The sequence below is a fragment of the Ruditapes philippinarum genome, unplaced genomic scaffold (genome assembly GCF_026571515.1).
Source record: "Ruditapes philippinarum isolate M1 unplaced genomic scaffold, ASM2657151v2 ctg11545_1_1_1_1, whole genome shotgun sequence".
NCBI lineage: Eukaryota > Metazoa > Mollusca > Bivalvia > Venerida > Veneridae > Ruditapes > Ruditapes philippinarum.
The window spans coordinates 7,205-29,255 of NW_026865891.1; the positions used below are offsets into that span (position 1 = coordinate 7,205).

The 22,051-nt window shown below is 34.2% G+C and overlaps 1 protein-coding gene across 1 annotated transcript; it reads left to right on the plus strand.

The window, feature by feature from the left end:
* The first annotated feature begins 1,976 nt into the window (after positions 1–1,976).
* Positions 1,977–18,023, plus strand: LOC132730679 (ubiquinone/menaquinone biosynthesis C-methyltransferase UbiE-like). The gene is made up of 4 exons (XM_060716659.1): positions 1,977–2,090; positions 2,652–2,785; positions 15,439–15,669; positions 17,199–18,023. Exons 2-4 carry the CDS (start codon positions 2,669–2,671, stop codon positions 17,706–17,708), a joined length of 858 nt encoding a protein of 285 aa, XP_060572642.1. The 5' UTR covers positions 1,977–2,090; positions 2,652–2,668; the 3' UTR covers positions 17,709–18,023.
* Positions 18,024–22,051: the final 4,028 nt, after the last annotated feature.

A 22,051-nucleotide genomic window follows, 5' to 3' on the forward strand; every position in this document is an offset into this window, starting at 1 on the left:
AAATCATCAAAACAACCTTCCTGACAAATTTCCAGAATATTTGAATCAATACTGCAGCCACTAGAGTGTTTACAAGCTTTTTCTATTTTTAGCTCCTGTGACCTAGTTTTGACCGGAGGGTAACCTATCTTCAAACTTTTACATAGAAACTATCAAAACAACCTTCCTGACAAATTTCCAGAATATTTGGATGAAAACTGCAGCCCCTAATGAGTTAACAAGCTTTTCTATTTTTTGCTCCTGTGACCTATTTTTTGACCGGACATGACCCATCTTCAAACTTGACTTAGATATCATCAAAACAACCTTCTTGACAAATTTCCAGAATATTAAGATAAAAACTACAGCCACTAGAGTGTTAACAAGCTTTTTCTATTTTTAGCTCCTGGACCTAGTTTTTGACCTGAGATGACCAATCTTCGAACTTGACCTAGAAATCATCAAAACAACCTTCCTGGCAAATTTCCAGAATGTTTGGATGAAAACTGCAACCATTAGAGTGTTAACAAGCTTTTTCTATTTTTAGCTCCTGTGACCTAATTTTTGACCGGAGATGACCCATCTTCGAACTTGAACTAGAAATCATCAAAAACAACCTTCCTGACAAATTTCCAGAATATTTGAATCAAAACTGCAGCCACTAGAGTGTTAACAAGCTTTTTCCATTTTTAGCTCCTGTGACCTAGTTTTTGAACGGAGATAACCCATCTTCGAACTTGACCTAGAAATCAACAAAACAACCTTCCTGACAAATTTCCAAAATATTTGGATGAAAACTGCAGCTCCTAGAGTGTTAACAAGCTTTTTCTATTTTTAGCTCCTGTGACCTAGTTTTTGACCGGAAATGACCCATCTTCGAACTTGGACTAGATATCATCAAAATTACATTCTTGACAAATTTCCAGAATATCTAGATGAAAACTGCAGCCACTAGAGTGTTAACAAGCTTTCTCTTTTTTAGCTCCTGTGACCTAGTTTTTGACCTGAGATGACCCATCTTGGAACTTGATCTAGATATCATCAAAACAACCTTCCTGACAAATTTCTAGAATATTTGGATGAAAACTGCAGCCCCTAATGAGTTAACAAGCTTTTCTATTTTTTGCTCCTGTGACCTAGTTTTTGACCGGACATGACCCATCTTCAAACTTGACTTAGATATCATCAAAACAACCTTCTTGACAAATTTCCAGAATATTAAGATAAAAACTACAGCCACTAGAGTGTTAACAAGCTTTTTCTATTTTTAGCTCCTGGACCTAGTTTTTGACCTGAGATGACCAATCTTCGAACTTGACCTAGAAATCATCAAAACAACCTTCCTGGCAAATTTCCAGAATGTTTGGATGAAAACTGCAACCATTAGAGTGTTAACAAGCTTTTTCTATTTTTAGCTCCTGTGACCTAATTTTTGACCGGAGATGACCCATCTTCGAACTTGAACTAGAAATCATCAAAACAACCTTCCTGACAAATTTCCAGAATATTTGAATAAAAACTGCAGCCACTAGAGTGTTAACAAGCTTTTTCCATTTTTAGCTCCTGTGACCTAGTTTTTGAACGGAGATAACCCATCTTCGAACTTGACCTAGAAATCAACAAAACAACCTTCCTGACAAATTTCCAAAATATTTGGATGAAAACTGCAGCTCCTAGAGCGTTAACAGGCTTTTTCTATTTTTAGCTCCTGTGACCTAGTTTTTGACCAGAGATAATCCATCTTCGAACTCGATCTGTATTTCATTGAGACAAACATTCTGACAAAGTTTGATGATGATCCAATCAAAACTGTGACTGATAGACTGTTAACAACCCAATTGTTGACGATGCACGACGACGGACGCCGGACATAGCCCCATCACTATACCTCACCTTGACCACTTCGTGGTCAGGTGAGCTAAAAATCGACATCAAAGTTAAATCATTATTGAGGCATGTAGGGCCTTTAAAAGTAATTATTTGACAAAAAGTAATGAATTTGTTCAGACGTGTCGAGTGAAATCTTTGGATGATTGCAAAAAGATATAATTTAAACTGTTAAATTTTGAATAAACAAGTAGATAGCAACTAAAACTGGATAACTTGACAAGGTAAGTAATATTTGTATAATGTTAAATGTTCAGAGCAGAAATACTCTGATATATCTTATTTACTTACTGATTATGTAAGTACTATCAAATTTTATATTTAGCAACAAATGACAGCTTAATAGCTGGAAATGTCCTTGTTTAATTTTATTAGAGAAACAAAGAGTTTTAAAGACATATATACTGTCTTGGGGGAAATATTGGAAACATTTGAAAACATTTGTTTAAAGTAAATGTTTAAACATTTTTAAAATTTTATTATGCTATTCGAGGGCTTTGGAGTCGACTGGTCCATAACGCTTTTGTAAAATTTTAGATTGATGACACCATATTCTACATTATAATGGGCAAAAATGTTTTAAGTTTCCTCTTTTAAATTGAACTCTGATCGGGTGTTTTCTTATACTTTAGACAATATACGAAGAGGCACCTGAAATCTCCACCGCACAGCTTTCCAGAAAAAGGTCGCTATCGTTTTTTAGTCTCGTAAAACGCAATTTGCACGAATGCATTTTCAGTCCAATTTATCTCTTAAAAGTAACTACATAAGATATTGTATTTTAGGTTTATAACTGTTAGTTATGAGTATATACGAAGATTATAACAAAGCGTCTCGTCTCTATGACAACCAGAGAGTTGCTGTCGGTGCCGATGTTATGGCTGCTATGCTACAGTTTTACAGCGGTAAACCGTTAGAGGTAAATATAATTAACACACACACAAAACTGTACAGTTAATGGTAAATGTGAAACGAAAATAATTAAGCAAAATAATTTATAGGTTATTTGCCCATTAGAAATGCTTTTTAAATATGATAGCGAACAAATACACAAACTTTAAAGTATAAATCTGTGATACTTTTCGAGAATGTACGATAACAGAAGGATAGTCAGGGAATGACTGGTTTTCATGTTGAACCTGAGTGAGGCGGGTTAGGTGATAGAACTATACCCTCATTTCCAAAGATATAGAGTCAGAGCCTCACCGCCTAACTTTTATAATTATAATATTCTCAGTTAGATATAACTACCAAGTAATTGGTACAAACAATCAGAGAAATATATCTTATTTGAATAATGTTTATGGTGACAACAGACACTTTCCGTGACACTACCATAAATGTCATTTAAACCGCATTATTTTGGTAACAATTGTTATTTATTAAATCTGATGCATTAAATGTCTTTGGTCTTCATAAAAAAATAACATTTTTGAAAAAATGCCTTTGTAAATAATATTTTTTGAACAAAATCTTATCATTTAAAATCGCCCTATCAAAGTCATTTTTTATTTTTTGCTCATCAAACTCTTGGAATATAAACATAATCATAATGTCTAGGGAACCGTGTCTCAGATTATCTCTATCTTTTCTCAAAATATATGACGTAACATCAAACATTTTATGCGATTTTTTCACAATACATATTGCTTAATTAAAGATAAATAAGTCACTGATCGATCTAACAAAAATCCCTGACACGGTTCCCTTTGTAAATGAATTCCCTTTCATGTGCTTTAAACCGAGTGTAAATTGCTTGATTATTAAAAGAGTTATGCCGATTCAAAGTTAGTCCGACCCTTATCGGTTGTTGTCTCTCAATTATTGCATAACACGCAAATATCGCACCAAAGGGGGTCACAAGATGCGGTAACATACACTAACAACGTTTTATGACCCAGTGACATCTGACCAGTTAAAAAATCTGCTGATTAATATCATTTTATACCAATCTTAACGTGATATACTGCCCGTCTGGTATCTGTCTCAGATGTCACGTGACTATTGGTAAAATTTGAGGCACTCTGTGGGGGTGAAGGGAACGCATTTAACGTGTGTACCAATAGAGGGATAATTTATTTGTTTCACTTTTAAAGTTTATTATAATCATCATCATTACTATACGAGGGTTGTTCGGAAAGTTTTGAGACAATATGATTTTCTCTGTTTCTAATTACAGCTGCGAATATTATTTAATACAAATTATAGCTTAATATGTTATTTATCCGAGTTATGTCTTTAAAACGTTGTAACGTTACTATACGGCATATAATCGTTTCCATAGCAACACCTGTCTACGCATCCTGGCGCACGGACTATTTTCTTGTTATAAGTTTTCTTACTGAATAAAAAGAGCCCCTAAAATTGCGCCAAACGTCACGAAAATTTTATGACGTCACTTCCAACTTAAGGACGTCATTTCCGTTAGTTGTTTAAGCCGTTACCGCAGATCATTATAGCAATACGTGCGCGACAAGACAACGACTATGGAAACACCGTCAAAAGAGGAACAGCGTGTTTTTATTAAGTTTTGCGTTAATCTTGGGAAAACGCCAACAGAAACTAAGCAACTTCTAGAACAGGCAAACAACGGACGTACTGTTAGTCGACCATTGGTATTTAGATGGCATAAAGAGTTTCGGGATGGCAGAAAGTCAACAAAAGACAAGGAAATGAGCGGTCGCCCATCCGTCATCGACGATAAACTGACACTTGCAAGAAACGCGCTTCAGTGCGACCGTCGCATAACAGTAAGAGAAATTGCAGAAGTTTGTGATGTAGGTACGGCAACTGCTCACAAAATGTTAACTGAGACACTTGCAATGTCTCGGGTTTCGGCCCGTAGGGTACCGAGATTATTGACGGCTGATCAGGAAGAAAACCGAGTAAAAGCATCTCGACAGTTTCTACGTTCATACCAGAGAGAAGGCGACGCGTTCTTAGACAGAATTATTACCACCGACGAGTCCTGGTTTTAATATTACGACCCAGAAACAAAGTCGCAGTCTTCAGTTTGGAAGCACACGTCGTCTCAACCCCCGAAGAAAGCACGTGTAACCACATCCGTTGGGAAACATATGTTTATTCTATTCATGGACCGGAAGGGGATGCTGTTAACACATGCTGTACCGAAGGGAGAGACGGTGAACGCTGACTTTTACTGCAGGGTGAGTAATTATGTTTACTTTATTTAACATGAAAATAATTAAAAGTAAATATATAAATAATATAGATAATTAAATTGATTACTTACTTAATTATTAAAATAATTATTTGAAATTAATTCACCTGTATCTGTATTAAGTACGAGCTCCGATATTTCTGTTTTAGGCAATCAGACGGGAACTGATCAACGCTATCCGTAAGAAGCGGCCGGAAATGCTTGCGAATCTGGAGAACATCTACCTACATCAAGACAATGCGCATACAGCATCTGCCACTTCTCTGGAACTTGATGTTCTCGGGTTTAACCGCATCGCTCACCCACCCTACTCACCCGACCTGGCCCCAATGGACTTTTCCGTTTTTTCCGGCCATCAAATCCGAACTACGAGGAATCCGGTTTGAGGACCTAGTTGAACTGCGCTCTAGAGTTTTGAGCATTATTGCAACATTTAAATCTGACTCGTATTATATCAGTTTTACCCTGCTTGTGTATTCATTTATGAAATTCCGTTAAATATAATTAATTAATTAATTAATTAATTAATTAAATTAACGAAAAACTGAGCTAAAGTCCGAGGTACGATGTACAAATAAGAACGGGATATTATATATTTTTGTCCGACGAATTCATGTAAAATGCCTGCCATATTTCAATAGAAATAAAAGGTATCACTCGATCAGTATGATCTGCCCTTTATTTTTATTATCATGAATATGCATCAATGCACGGCATAGATCTCGATTCAGTTTCTTCTGGGACATAAAATAAATTTCATACTTTGTCTCAAGTTCATTAGTACTGTGTGTTGGATTTACTGACAAACATTACATTCAAACATTCACTAAAAATATATTTCCATATCTGTCCGATTTTTTCTATTGATTCATAAAAAATAAAATCCGCAGATTATCATAAAATATTTTAGAAATTTGTCATCACCAGTTATATCTTTAGGCGTTTACATAAACAATGTTGTCTGTTTCTTTTTATATTGCAAGAAAACGAGATTGAATATACAGCATGCTATTGGATCCGTACAATTGTCCATAAACTCAATGCAATGTGACACATTATTGATATAATAGGCAGTCATTCCCAAGGTCGTGCGATTTGCCGCTATTCTAAATTATTTATGTTACATCTTGGCAGACTATTTCTTATTTATAAAAAGGCTAAATAAAAGGTAGACTATAAATGTAAAAGATGTACAATATTTGTACGATACATGTATTACTGTAGTACGGACCGGTAATTCACCGATATATGGAACTACCGATTTCCCTCATTGATGCCTCGACAGGGGCGGAGCGTTATCAATAATTGACAGGTTACGCGAATAACAGATAAAAATGGTAAAGGTACCGTTTTAAAACGTTTCAAAAAACATATTTTTTGGGACTAACTGCTTCCAAAATTAAATCACGTATGTGTTCAGAAAAGGTTGATAAATCTACTAAGCAAAACATCTCATTTTATGTATTTTCAGTGGTAATTGACTCCGTTGTCACCTTAAAGATCATTGATATTGTTACTGTGTGTATACCACACTTACAAAAAATTATATATGTATATAATTATGCAAATAAAACAATTTAATTTTCAAACATCAAAGAATATGTAAAATGTGTACTGCAAATATTTGTTCACATTATATTTGATCAATAAATTATATGCATTCACATCTTTTTGGAAAATTTGACTTAGAATTTATAGAATATATTTTTTTTATTACCTCCCTTTATTTACATGAAATATTAAATTCGGTAATATCTTTATAAATACTGCTAACTGGAACTTACAATATTGACAAATCTTATTTTGAGCATCATATTTATGAAACAAACCTGAAAAAATGTGTTACAGGATCTGTAATCACCCTTAGGATATTCTGCCTGGTTTTATTTAAATTTGTCTTTTGACAGCTTATCTGTGATATGCAGGCTTCATAACCTCAGATCCTCTTTCAAAATTCCATCTTATTTAGTTCCGCCCATAGTTCTCTCGTTTAGGGCACATGCATTTTCTTTGGGATCATACGCCGCTTTTCCTGGAATTGCACTTACGTGTCACACTGATGGTTCCATGATAACCGCCGCATGAATACCTCTGTGAATATTAAATGTTGAATTCTGCTTAAGCCAGTGCAAAGGGGGGGGGGGGGTTGGCGGTAGCTTACACTATTTAGCACCGACCATCAACAGAGTCAATCAAACCGTGTATTGTCGTTTGGGCTTTCAATGGGGATTATATTTCACTTTACCTTTACTCAACACTATTTTTAGGTAAATTTATCCCTTTTTTATATCTCAAATCCGTGTAAACATCAAAACAACGAAGTTCTGTGATCATTATTTACATCTTAAACAAATATTGATACAAATATCTTTCACGTATACAGTAAACTTCACTTATAGCGAACACGGTTATAGCGAACTTCCGGTTATGGGAAACAATTTATTCTGGCCCGAATTTTGCCCTTCTTTATTTAATATTTAAAAAATATGGTTATAGCGAACACGGTTATAAGGAACTATCGCTTATAAGGAACTCATTACTTAGCCCCAATCTAGTTAAAAGTACAGAAAATTACACTTTTATAACGAACTCCAAAATATTGGATATCCGTAAATAGACTTTCGTTTTCATTGGAACGGATTGAAGCTCGGTATCGTTGTATGTACTTCTATACATCTATTAAAATGAATTTGTATAGTTTTCTATGTAGGATATTTTTAGCATGAGCTCTTTTCACCAAGATAAAACGGTTATTTAAATATTTCTTTTCTTCAATAGTTTTGCTCGAGTAAAATAATTATAATAATTTTTAATCGGTTTTCAACATAATCACGCATGCTTGAAATCTGCAACGTACGCTTGATTTAAATGAAAAGAAATCTTTATCTTCCATATTAAAGTAAAAGTCACCCATAAATTATAAAAGAAGAAATTCAATATAGAGGAAGGAAAAATCGAAAATCTTGATTTTTCTCAATCATGGAAAGAAAACGAAAAGAGTTTAGAAACAAAATATTATATTTTATGAGAAATTGACATAGGGAGTAAATCTTAAACTGGAATAGTAATTATTTAAATTCCAAAAAGTACGCTCTCGGGTATTGTGTCTAAAATAGAAATATACAAATGCTGTTCAAAATGGCGGACAATGGTAAACAATCAGTTCGTTATATGTAAACCTGTTCGCTATAAAAACTCCTGATACAAGGAACCAATTCGATATATGCTTACAAGGAACTCCGGATATAAGGAACAGATTTTGAATGTCCAAATGAGTTCGTTATAAGCGGTGTTTACTGTACGCCTTTTATACGAAACAATAATAAACAGCTGGCGAGCCCATGCTCTAAACAACTTAGTATCACACAAAACAATAAAAATCGCAAAAAATGAAGAACACCAAATGAATCATTATACAACTCAAAGATACACTATAAAAGGCAATAATTAAAATCAACAAGGCAAAGGCAACGTTCGCAGGACGCAGCCCCCGACACACCAAAGTAAGGCACCCAACCAAAACCTGGAGTGGACATAAGGGCGGTGAAAGCAGAGGGGCATGTAATGCGTGAAATAATAATTATAAACTAAAACAGGCCAATATTGGAATTAAAGGGATAAGGGCTGTAAGGGTGAAAATGGGAGGGGGTTAAAAATGGGAGGGGGTGTGAGAAAATACCTTCCGTAAACGACAATCCAACAAGACAGACATCACAAAACATGTAAACATTCAAAAAAGTAACAACACAGATATGAAAAACACGTGAAGGATAACAGAGGGGTACATGGAACGGTCAGTGGAAGTTAAACCTCTGGGGAGTTTAAATTGGTTTTAGGCGCGCCAAACCTCACTCTTAGCCCCAATATGTTCCTGAATGACATGAAAGTGTAAATAAAATTAATTCCCGCCAAGTGAAATTCTAACAATGGTCACGGTTACATTAGACGAAATAAATAAAACACATACAAATTATGTAAATATGTAGAAAAAGGTACAGCCTAATGACCATTACCAAAGTATTCGATGCCTTAAAGGAAGGCAGAGCAACAAAAAAATCACATACAAGTGCCCGACGAAGCAAGACAGAAGACGAACATTAAGCAACTCAGTCCCAAAGGGCTTTAAGAACTGTCCATCATAGTCTCCCACTTAGTCCGTCAGATGTAATTAAAAGAGGAAAGCGGAGCGTCCAACTGTAAAAGGGTTGAACACCAAGCATGCGGTATGCCTTAAAATAATTGGGTCATAACCTCTTTTAATAAACCGTTTTATAATTTTAGTGAAGACGGCAGAAAAATTACTATGACCCACGGATCTTACAAAGTTTGTAAACCACATCTCCATAGAAATCAGGTTTGCTAATGCCTTGTCGTAAAAGAGTTTTCAAATTACATTTAAATTTTAAAACTAAATCTGAATAACGATGGTAAAACTTAGTAAAATATTTACGCAATTTATGATAGCGAAAACCTTGTTTAAGAAAATAAATTGCGTTCATTAAAATCATCAACACGACTGCACGCCCTAGCAAATCAAATTAATTGAGAAATATACACCCCATATGATGTAGCATGAGGTACATCTCCATCTAAATGTGGGTAGTTAACAATATTAAAATCAAAATCATCTCTTTTATCGTAAAGTTTATAAACCACAAACATTCAACCAATCATATTTACTTCACAGCAGCTAATCAACATCCCAAAACAACTTAAACAAAAACACAAGAAATATTTACAAATATTTGCCTTGTACCATCAACATCCCAAAACAACTTAAACAAAAAATAACAACAAATATTTACAAATATTTCCTTGTGCCCTGTCCTGTTTTTGTTTGGGGTCCTGCTGGGCTCCTTGCCACTGGCTCTTGTTACTGGGTCGGGTGGGGGTTACATTCATTGAACGCCGCCTTTCCTTGTTGATCTTGTTTATCGTAGTTTACAGAGAAATAAAGCATCAACTATGAAAATCAGAATTAGACAAAATAACCCAATACAGCTCAACTATATTTAACCAAAGAAATATCTCAACAACCAAATATAATTGAAAAAAATTAACGAGACTTTTTCTTGTTTGGACCGGTGCTGGAGGCGTTGATGGTGGTTTGTGCTCGGCGGTGTCGACCGTGGGCGTGCTCCGTCGGGCTGAGCCTGCAACATTATCAGTTTTGTTGTGTTGGGTTTTCTTTCGGAATTCTGTTTTTTTTTCTTTATTATCTTGGTTAAAGTCGATGTTTGATTGAAATTTTAAGAGTTTCATAGAACAACAGAGGGATTAAATGAGATCTGAGCTGCGCATGGGCGGATCAGTTTTTATTTTTTTCCACTAAATGTGCATATTTTTTTCCTAAAAAAATCAGTCTTCTTAATTAAGCAATACTGTACGTATACTTTTAACTTGTGTTATGGTGGACCCTCCTGGACCAGCCTGCTGCACTAAGGATGTACTTTACATGTACTCTCTGCAGATTTGCCTTTGACACCGCTGCTAATCTTGTACTATGTGCCCCAAAAACATCACCTAAACCAGCTCGAAATATAACTGTCTTCACTCACCGGGCAATTGTGTCTCTGGTACCAGGACCATATGGCTTTACATAACTGATCAATAATGCTCCTTCTGAATTAGTTCGCAATATTTTTGTCCGCAACATTCTTCAAAAACTGTATAAAAACAAAGTCTCCTATCTGGAGGGCATGCTTTCATGCCAAAAAACTGAATTATAATCAGGACGGCTTTGTTTTAAACAAAGGGAAAAAATATGATTAACAAGATCAACAAGGAAAGGCGGCGTTCATTAAACGAAACCCCACAAGATCCAGCAACATGAACCAGTGGCAAGGAGCCCAAGCGGACCCCAAACAAAAACAGGACAGGGCACTATGCAGAGCACGGACAGGCTAATCACTAAAATGATAAATCATTTGTAACTGATAAGGAATTCAAAGAAAACAAATAAATGATTGAACAATAGTCCCACTAAAAGCCTCTAAAATGTAACACAAACTTAGATCGGAACTTTTTAATATAATTTACACTAAGAATATGAATCGTTTGCACCTGTGCTGCATTAGTGAGCACCATAAGCATGGTTAACCTTAAAGTCAAATCTTTTAGACATAAGTGTTTCACTGGTGATAGTTTTCTCAAATAATTGTATACTATGTCCACATTCCAAGTATAAGAGTACCTTGGTTTAGGTGGCAGCTGATTAAATACGCCTTTCATGAATCTAAGCACTATAGGGTGTGTTCCTGCAGTAAACGATGCCAATATGATGGCTAACGAGGACAAGGCAGCTCTGGAGTATAAAGAGAGAACTCAAATTCAATAGTAAAAAATTCTATTACGTCTTTGAAAGACACCGAAATGAAATCCATTTTTGTCGTTTACAGAAATGTTACCACCGCTAAAATATATAGTTGGTTCTCGCGTTTTGTGGCACCACTCTATGATGACATGTAATATTGGCTGGTTTTCCAGAAAAAAACCCTGTGCTCTGTATAATCTCCAGACACTTTGCATGCCATAAGAACTAATTTCTTTGAAATTGGATGTTTCTGATCTTGAGATCTTAAATTCATTGTCCTTAATAACCGAGTTGTCCTGTAAAATCACTGTGAAATCGACTAGAATTTTCATGAGTAAAGAAAACCATGCCTGTGATGGCCACATTGGGGCTATGATAACAGCATTTGCCCTGTCTGTCTGTATTTTCCGAATGCAGCGACTTACAACACTGAAAGGAGGAAAAATATATAAATATTATAGGTTTCCCCAGTCAAGTGTAAATGCATCAATGACTTGTATGTAGCATAAGAATCTGGTTTCTATGAACAATAGGCGTATGTATACGTATACATGTTATGTGGTACTTTTAGTTTCTTCTATTTGGCCATTTTCTACTTGGGTGGTTCCAGTATGTCTACTTGAATACTGTATAAACACCCTTTGGATATGTTGCCTGCTTTTTAAATTTGTCTTTTGACGTCTAAACTGTGATATGCAGGCTTCATAACCTCAGATCCCCTTTCAAAATTCCATTTTATTTAGTTCCGCCAATTGTTTTCTCGTTTAGGGCAAAAGCATGGAATGGCACTACTGTGTCTTATTGAAGGTTCCATGATAACCGACGTATGAACACATCTGCGGATTTCTCCATTTTCGTGTAAATGTTGAATTCTGCTTAAGCCGGTGCTAGGGGCGTGGACAGTAACTTGCACTTTCCAGTACCGTCAATGAACAGACTCAATCAAACCGAGCCTGCAACATTTTGAGTTTTGTTGTGTTGGACTTTCTTTAGGGATTCTGTTTTTCTCTACTTTATTATTTAAACGTGACGCAAATAAATCAATACCTGGCTTCTGCCACACCTTACAAATTTTCTCAAATATTTCATCTTTTATTTCCCATTCAATATGATCTTTAAACTGCTGAGAAGGTATATCTGCTTCATTTGCTACACCTGGTTTATCAGAACAAGATAGCTATAGCCATATACCTTCTGACATACAAAACAAGCAACTTTCATAGTATTGCAAGCAATCCATAAGTCCCCTATCGGTTAGAACCCCAGCAACATTCTGATGGGCCATTGGCCATTCAGTTTTACCAGTGAATGAATGACATGAATGAACTTAAATCTTTTGAGTTCTAAGTTTTATATATCACAGTAATGTGTTAAGTTTCCCTGCCTAGTAAAGAAATTATGTTTATACAACATTGTCATATTATTACGATGTGGGATTTTAAAGTAAATCCTATAAGGAATGAAGAAGTTGGAGTAAAAAATACCAATTTCTCGAAAAAAATCTAAGTTCAAGGGTGACATAATTCTGGAAATAGACTTGCTAGAGTAGTTAACCTTCTCAAAAATGTTGAGTGATAATAGAAACATACATAGAAGTTTGAAGTAGATACATTAGGAAATAAAGAAGTTATTAAAAAGACAACATTTTTTTATAAAAAGTCTAAGTTCAAGGGAGATAATACTGATAAATTTTGTGCTAGAGTTGTAAACCTTGTCACATATGATGTGGTTGATGACCAGAAACTTGTATTTAAAGTTTGAAGTAAACACCTTAAGAAATAAAGAACTCATAGTGAAAAAGCTGAAAATTTTAAATCGGAAATCTTGAAATTCAGTCTATTTGTTGCCATGGCAACCAAAATTTTCAACAAAGGAAGAAAAGAAAAAGATGTGCATAATCTCCAGACTGCCATCTACCCATATTTTAAGTTTCATAAAAATATTTTCAGTACTTTTTGAGTTATCACTGGATCCAGTTTATGTGTTAAATCTGCCATATTTTCAGAATATTTGTTGCCATAGCAACTAGAATTTTCAACATAGGAAAAAAAAAGACGTGCATAATCTCCATACTGCCATCTATCCATATATCAAGTTTCATAAAAGATATTTTCAGTACTTTTTGCTTTATCGCGGGATCCAGTTTTGTGGGCGGACGGACTGACAGACAGACGAACGGAGGGGTAAACCTAAAGTCCCCTCCGGTTAAACCGGTAGGGGACTAACAACCATATATCTCGATTGACATTGCACTTATCTGACCTTATTCTAGTCCAATATATTAGACGTTACAGGCTTGTGATGTCTGTCTTGTTGGATTGTCGTTGACGTTAGGTATTTCCTTAAATCCCCCCTCTCCCGTTTTAGTCTATATTATTTCACATTTCATGTCCCACTCCTTTCACCGCCCTTATGTCCACTCCAGGTTTTTGTTAATTGCCTTCCGGTTGCCCTACGTTGCCTTTGCCTTGTTGATATTTATTCTTGTTAGATAGATAGATTTATTTCAGTATTCAGTAAATAACATGGTAAAAACATATCCAATACATGATAAAACAATAAAAACAAAATCAATGTAAAGAAATGCACCATATCAAAAACATCATACCAAGGATAACACAAAAAAGAGAACTTAATCTCTTATTTCCATTGTGGTCCTTAGATACTGATGGTTTTGACAAAGAGAGGCATGAAAAAGACTTATCACCGTTTTAAATTAAAGAAAGACAAAAGTATACATAAAATTTTCAAATTAAAATAAATTAATAAAAATAATAAATATTAAGACTAGAGGAAAGACACCCTTAAAAGAGATAATTACCCATTAAGTAAATATTTTTTAACAGATAATTTAAAATTGTATAATTTTGAATCCATCCTTGTTTTTTGTGTTATAGGACTAACCTTATTCCACCCATTTTATTTACGTAGCTCACTTCTGTTGAACTGTCAGATAAAAATTTTATATGTGTATTTCAAATTTTGTTAACCGGTGCTTTCAATGCAAAGAAAATGGCCATTAATTCTAAAATATGATAAACAAGATCAACAAGGAAAGGCGGAGTTCATCCGAGGGATCACTTTGTTTCCATATTTCAATGAACGCAACCCCCATATGACCCAGCAACAAGACGAACAATCCCATGAGGATGAAAACATTGATTGCATGTACGTGGCGCCACACGGAACAAACACCACGGTTGTGAGCATAAAATATGATAAACACATTTATATGGTATAATCTCTCTTCTGGGGTCCATCTACCTCCAAAATTATTACCATGAAAAACAGATCTCCAGTCAATTAAGCTACTGTCCTGCGAGTGAATATTAGAAATCCATCATTCCAAATCGTCCCTCATACCAGGAGAAACTTTAATGACTGATTCATCTCTTCAAGTGCTTTAATAATTGTTTTTCCTAAATTTCTGTTTAACAATGTGCCATAGTCAAAAAAGATGCCACTCAGATCCCAATGACGTGCTTTTTCTCTTATTCTCATTTTTGATCAATTCATTTCTTTACCCATACCCGTTTTAAAAATACACATTATCTGAAATATTATTTTACGTTCATAAAATCTCTGTGTATGGAGGTGACGACAATGTAAATGAATTTTATAGAACTATGTTGAAGAAAAATTAGCTAGATCTAGAGCTATCTAATAACTATTACAGTAATTTATGTTATATGATATGTGTAAATTTATTGCATTTCGTTATCTTGACAATGTTTTTAACATTCGTGGGTACTCCATAAGTGAGATAAATGTTTTGGAAGCTCATGAGGTAAAAAAAAATGCGTCTTACACAATTACTTTCCAGACATGTTTTTACGGCGTTCTTTAATTATATTTTGAAAATATATAGCGTGAAAATAAGCACAATTATTAATTTTCTAAGTATTCAATATGAATATATACATGTACAACCAAAAACACAGCGCCAATTTCCATTGGAAAGCAAGTCGGGTGAGTTTTATTTAAATTCCTTTGCATTTATCTTTAAACGCTTATATGATATTTGATATCACATTATTTAAGTATTAAACACAAGCTGCTTCTATTCATTGGCAAATAGGTTTTGAAGATTTTGGATGCCGGATGTGGTACTGGAAATTATGCAAAAGCATTTATTGAAATGGGTGCTAAGCAGATAACTCTACTGGATGCTTCGTCAAAGATGTTAGATAAAGCCAGAAGCAAGCTGAAAGAATGCAAAGAAAAGGGCATGATAGCAGGTATTATAGAGGCGAAGATGCCACCAATGCCATTCCCAGATGATACATTTGATGCTGTCATGTTCAATGTGGTAAGTGATATAAAATGAATTTCATTTTTTCCATAATTTTTGTTAATAATTATGCTTATTATATGATGTTATTATTGTAAGTATCTTCAAATTTGTTTTCATCTCTTCAATTTGAGATGATTGTCGTTATCAATATGCAACAGTAGAATTATCTTAAACGCGGCTTAAATTGGTTCAATTAAAGCCGTGTCTGAAATAAATAATTCAATTTGTTAGTCCCCTACCGGTTTAACCGGAGGGGACTTTAGGTTTACCCTCCGTCCGTCTGTCCGTCTGTCTGTCTGTCCATCTGTCAGTCCGTCAGTCCGTCCGTCCACAAAACTGGATCCCGCGATAACGCAAAAAGTACTGAAAATATTTTTATGAAACTTGATATATGGATAGATGGCAGTATGGACATTATGTACGTCCTTTTTTTCTCTTCCTTTGTTGAAAATTATGGTTGCTATGGCAACAAATAGTCTGAAAATATGGCAAATTTAACACATAAACTGGATCAAGTGATAACTCAAAAAGTACTGAAAATATTTTTATGAACTTGAAATATGGGTAGATGGCAGTCTGGAGATTATGCACATCTTTTTTTTTTCTTCCTATGTTGAAAATTCTGGTTGCTATGGCAACAAAATAGCCTGAATTTCAAGATTTCTGATTTAATTTTTTCAGCTTTTTCACTATAAGTTCTTTATTTCTTAAGGTGTTTACTTCAAACTTTAAATATAAGTTTCTGGCCATCAACCACATCATATGTGACAATGTTTACAACTCTAGCACAAAAATTATCAGTATTATCTCCCTTGAACTTAGAATTTTTAAGGGAAAAAATGTTGTCTTTTTTTAAGTAACTTCTTTATTTCCTAATGTATCTACTTCAAACTTCATATATCTGTTTCTTTTTATCACTCAACATTTTTGAGAAGGTTAAATACTCTAGCAAGACTATTTCCAGAATTATCCCCCCCTTGAACTTAGATTTTTTAAAAAAATTGGTACTTTTCACTCCAACTTCTTCATTCCTTATAGGATTTACTTTAAAATCCCACTTCATAATAATATGACAAGGTTGTATAAACATAATTACTTTACTAGGCAGGGAAACTTAACACATTACTGTGATTTAGACAAACTTAGAACTCAAAAGATTTAAGTTCATTCATGTCATTCATCCACTGGTAAAATTGAATGGCCAATGGCCCATCAGAATGTTGCTATGGTTTTAACCGGTAGGGGACTTATGGATTGCTTGCAATACTATGATAATTGCTTGTTTATTCAGCATTAGTTGTTGCCTTTAAAATAAAGTATGATTCAGTAATATGTTTGACTCCAAACCATTGATAGTTTTATTACAAAGGTTGTAAGTCAATGCGGTTAGGACAGGGTCTTTTCAATCTGATGTTAAATCAGCTTTTTAGTGTCAATTTGACACCAACCCAAAATTTATCAAATGTTTTATTCACTTTGAAACTTGCTACATAATCTTGATGGTTTCATTTTCAAATATACAGAGAAATATTTTACTCGGATAGGTTTTGAATCATTTGGACCGAAATGATAATACATTTCCAAACAGTGTGGCAACACTGAAGGAAACAGTTCGAATTCTACGACCAGAAAGTCTAATCATCATATCTGCCATGCCCGACACAGTACTAACAAGAGTTACATGGTTTACACAACTTAACATGGACTTAACAAATCGATTCGTTGAAGCAGTTGTGCCCACTCTGGAACAGTGTGAACAAATGTTTCATGACGCTGGAATCACGTGTATTCAGAAGCTAAATATACTAGGGTCAGACGTATTCAAAAATTATTACAATCTCGATGGTCCATTGGATGAGGAATGGCGAGGAACCAACGCATACTGGTCATTTGCAACAGAAGAAGAAATTGGTGTCGTTGAAAAAAAGGTTAAAGATTTAAAAGCTAGAGGTGAATATGAAAAATGGGTAAAGGAACATGACCATTCTGGTGATACAGGGATACTCACTATATTCTTTTGTAAAAAAAACCTATCGAAACCAAGGTCTAATTGATCATTTCTGAAGCAAGTTGTGTAATATTTGAACTTGCTCTTTAAATGTATAAAGTACATTTGTAGTTTTTGTATGCTATATATGTAAAAATAATTATACTTCTACAGTCTGTAAATCCTATATCTGATTCGCAAGGGATTCAATCATATTTTCATAGACTGTTGTTGAACAGTTGTCGGGGCTTTGTGGTTTAGTAATTATTATTTTAATTACAAAAAGAAAGAAAAGTTGGATGACTTCAGCTCTTTTTTAAGACTGGCTACATAACTTGAACAGGATAATGCGTCGTAAAAATAGAAATATTTAATTGTTCATGGAAAAAATCCCTTTTCTTCCTCTTTAAAGCATAGACCCGTGGCTTAAAAAATTTTTTTCGTTTTGCAACTTTTCCAATTGGGGACTAAAAACTGTTCCCCGCATGAAAGTTTTGGCACCCAACCCCGATAAAATGCCCCATTATGAATACAGAAGAAAAATAAATTTCCCTTTTTGGGGGTTTTTGGTGTTGTTCTGGTTTGTGTGTATGTTTGTGTGACATTTTTTCTAAGCAGTCGGATAATCATTACTAATCTGCTCATCTTTGATCAAAGTTGATGTATAACTATGTAAATACCTTTCAGTACCGGGCTTTAAAAATAATGCCTGAAGTGGACGTTATTTTAATGAAGATTTTACACTTTGATTAATAATGGTAATCTAACCTTTAAATTATGATACATGTACTTGTAAAATGTTTGTAACAACACAGTATCCTATAATTCTTTATAAGAATGACCGTATACATGTATTTTAAGGTCTAATGAATGTGCACTCGTATGTACATATTAGATGAGATTGAAATAAACTATTATATATATTAATACGCAAGTTTTACTTTTCATTTATTTTATTAGTACTTCTACATTAATGGTGTTTCAAGTGTAAATATTCGTAAATTAGTTTGAATTTAAACCATTCTATTCAAAGAACTCATTAATTTCTATGAACTTAAACCATTTCATTCAGACAATTACAAAATAAAGAACTTGAGCCACCACTAACTCTACTGTGGTGGCAAAAGGCAGGCCAATTTCGTTTCCAGCAAGTTATAAGGACTAATCATCTCATTATGTTCAACTTTTATTGATTTCCTTACTGTAATACCGATCTCATCTTTTTGCCCTTTCCGTAAAACATTGGATAAGAAATTCTGTTATTATTGATATTAGCCAAGATGTTCCGATTGTTGTAATAAATGTTGTTGGTTTTTCCATTGTTCTGTTTTATTTTTCGTCTATATCAAATTATGATTCATTAGTATCCATATAATTCGTTATCAGTTTTATTTTTAATTAGTGTTTATATTGATTTCCTTTTAATAATACGTTTTTCTTTGCAAATGTGATAGTCGTATTCTATTACATTTCCTTTTATGCCTTCCTTTCATGTTTTCCATCAGGATCTTAGGGTTATACATGTTAGCTTATTGTTCAGGTACTCCCATACCCATATCTTCATGTTCATAGTCAAGTTTATTTGTATGAAATGATTATAGCAGTGAAATATTTACTGTTGTTAAATATGTTTATCTCTTCTGGTAAAACGTAATAAATAATGCTTCAAATCGTTTACGTTTTCTGCTCTCTATTAATGAAAATATGTTTAGTATTGAAGATTGAATGTCACTTAAACTTATGCTAGGTGGCGTAAGACATGTTGCACATTTCTGTATCTTCCATTAACAGTCTAAGAGTTTGCAACATTTATCCCTTCCTTAATTTTTATATTTACAACAGCATAATTTAAGTGCTGCATGTCAGCTGCAGAATGTTGTCACATACTAGTACTTCATCCACGTTTTTTGTACATTTATATCATGGTCATTTGGAATCATTTGTTCGGCTACATTAAATTTAGTGTTGTAATGCGGTGCTATGGGAGTGACAGATGTTGCACCTTTACTTTCTCTAATGAACAGACCATATCAAACTATATGCGTATCTGCGATTTTCACCATTTTGCGTTCCTTTTCAATGATTTTAGCTGATTTTCCCTTTTTCTGATTTTGTTTTTTAGGATCTATAGTTTAGTACATATACTTTCATTTAATTCTTATTTACTTTTGTTAATTAATTTATTTTGTGATTGCTCATACTTACATACGTATAATCTCCGTCGGCAAGTAAAGTTGAAGACTCGGCCGCAATATGACTTTGCCGTGTCGTTGTTGCTTATACTAAACTTGCACGATTGCATTTTTAGTATAATGTATTCCTTACAAATTACTGCAATAAGAAATTGTTCATAACTGATAGTAATGAGTACATATAAAGATTATAACGCAGCGTCTAGTGTTTATGACAACCACGGATTTGCTGCTAATGCCGATGCAATGACTGCTTTGTTACAGTTTTACAGCGGTAAAGCTTTAGAGGTAAATACTATTAAAAAGATGGCCACTTTATAAACTGACAGTACTGTTTACGGTAAAAGTGATAATGTTTGACCTTAAACATTTTTATGGTTCCCTTTTATTTTGGTCGTTTCTGGAATGGACAAGCGAAAAACAACAAATTGATAGCTATACTATTTTACACACATCTTACAAAAACAATAAATTATATTACACCATTTATTGGTAAAGGTCGCTTGTTTGTTAAAATGGAAATATTCTGATCATTGATTTTTAAAGACTTTGAGGGTTTTGGATGCCAGACGCGGTACTAGAAATTACGCATTTATTGAAATAGGTGCGAAATAGATAAACTTTTTTGGATGATTAAACATAGATGATAATGAAAGCCAGATTCAAGCCTAAAGAATCCATAGAAAATGTCATCATATAAGATATTTAAGAGGCGGTGATGCCATCAATGTCATAGAAACTGTCATTATATCAGATATTTAAGAGGCGGTGATGCCATCAATGTCATAGAAAATGTCATTATATCAGATATTTAAGAGGCGGTGATGCCATCAATGTCATAGAAATTGTCATTATATCAGATATTTAAGAGGCGGTGATGCCATCAGTGTCATAGAAAATGTCATTATATCAGATATTAAAGAGGCGGTGATGCCATCAATGTCATAGAAAATGTCATTATATCAGATATTAAAGAGGCGGTGATGCCATCAATGTCATAGAAAATGTCATTATATCAGATATTTAAGAGGCGGTGATGCCATCAATGTCATAGAAAATGTCATTATATCAGATATTTAAGAGGCGGTGATGCCATCAATGTCATTTCCTGATGATACGTTTGATACTGTCAGTATCAATATCAGTGGCTCTTTTTATACAAAACTATTACTTCTTCAATCATTGTTGGTGTTGTTGTTTTTTTTTAATTGAATGTCACAATAATTTATTTACGAACAGTGCGTTAATTTCTGTCAATTCCAAATTGCGCTGAACATTATCAAGTACCAATTAGTCCGATAGACTTATATAAACTTACACTATGTGTTACTAAGAACCAAGAAAACCATAATTTCTGATCAGATGAAGACATCGAGGTAGCTAAAATAAGGCATGGATGGTGTAATAGATCTTTTTCTAAAGGTACTTCTTGCAATTTGCCACATATGCTTAATGGTTTCTTTACTTAAAATACACCCCATTTATTAAATATTTTACACAAATAAGTGTTGAATCATTTGGACAGAGGAGATACAACATTTTCCATGAGAATGACAACGCTAAACGAAACGGTTCGCATTTTACGACCAGAAAGTATTCTCAGCATATCTATTATGCTCGTCACAGTGGCAACAAGAGGTATATGGTTTACACAGCTTAACATAGGCATAACAAGAAGATTCCCAGAAACTGTTGTGCCTTCTGTCGAATGGTTTGAACGCGGAATCACTTGTATGCAGAAGCTAAATATGCTCGGGACAGATTTTTACAAACATTTTTACATTAGATAAGGAATGGTTAGGAACTAGCTCGTAACTGGTCATTGCAACAGAAGCAGAAAGTGGAGCTGTTGATAAAATGGTAAAGAATCTAATAGCAGCAAGCGGGTGGTATTTTAAATGGATCAAAGAACGTGATCATTTAGGTGATACAGGGATACTTCCGGTATTCGTTTGTACACCTATGGAAAACAATGTATATACAATGTAGTACGTATGTAGATTTCATATGTTTAAGATAGGGATTTATAGTTCCTTATCCTGCAAAGTTGTTGCAATTGTTGGCGAAAGACCCTGTTTTGGTAAGGTAAGAATTTATTGTTTTATTTGGAAGGAATTTAAATCACATCTTTTAAAATAATATGTAATAGATCTAGTACAAATAAATTGACCGCACAATAGAAATAGCAATGTGGGCAAAGGGTTCGATCTTCGAGGGA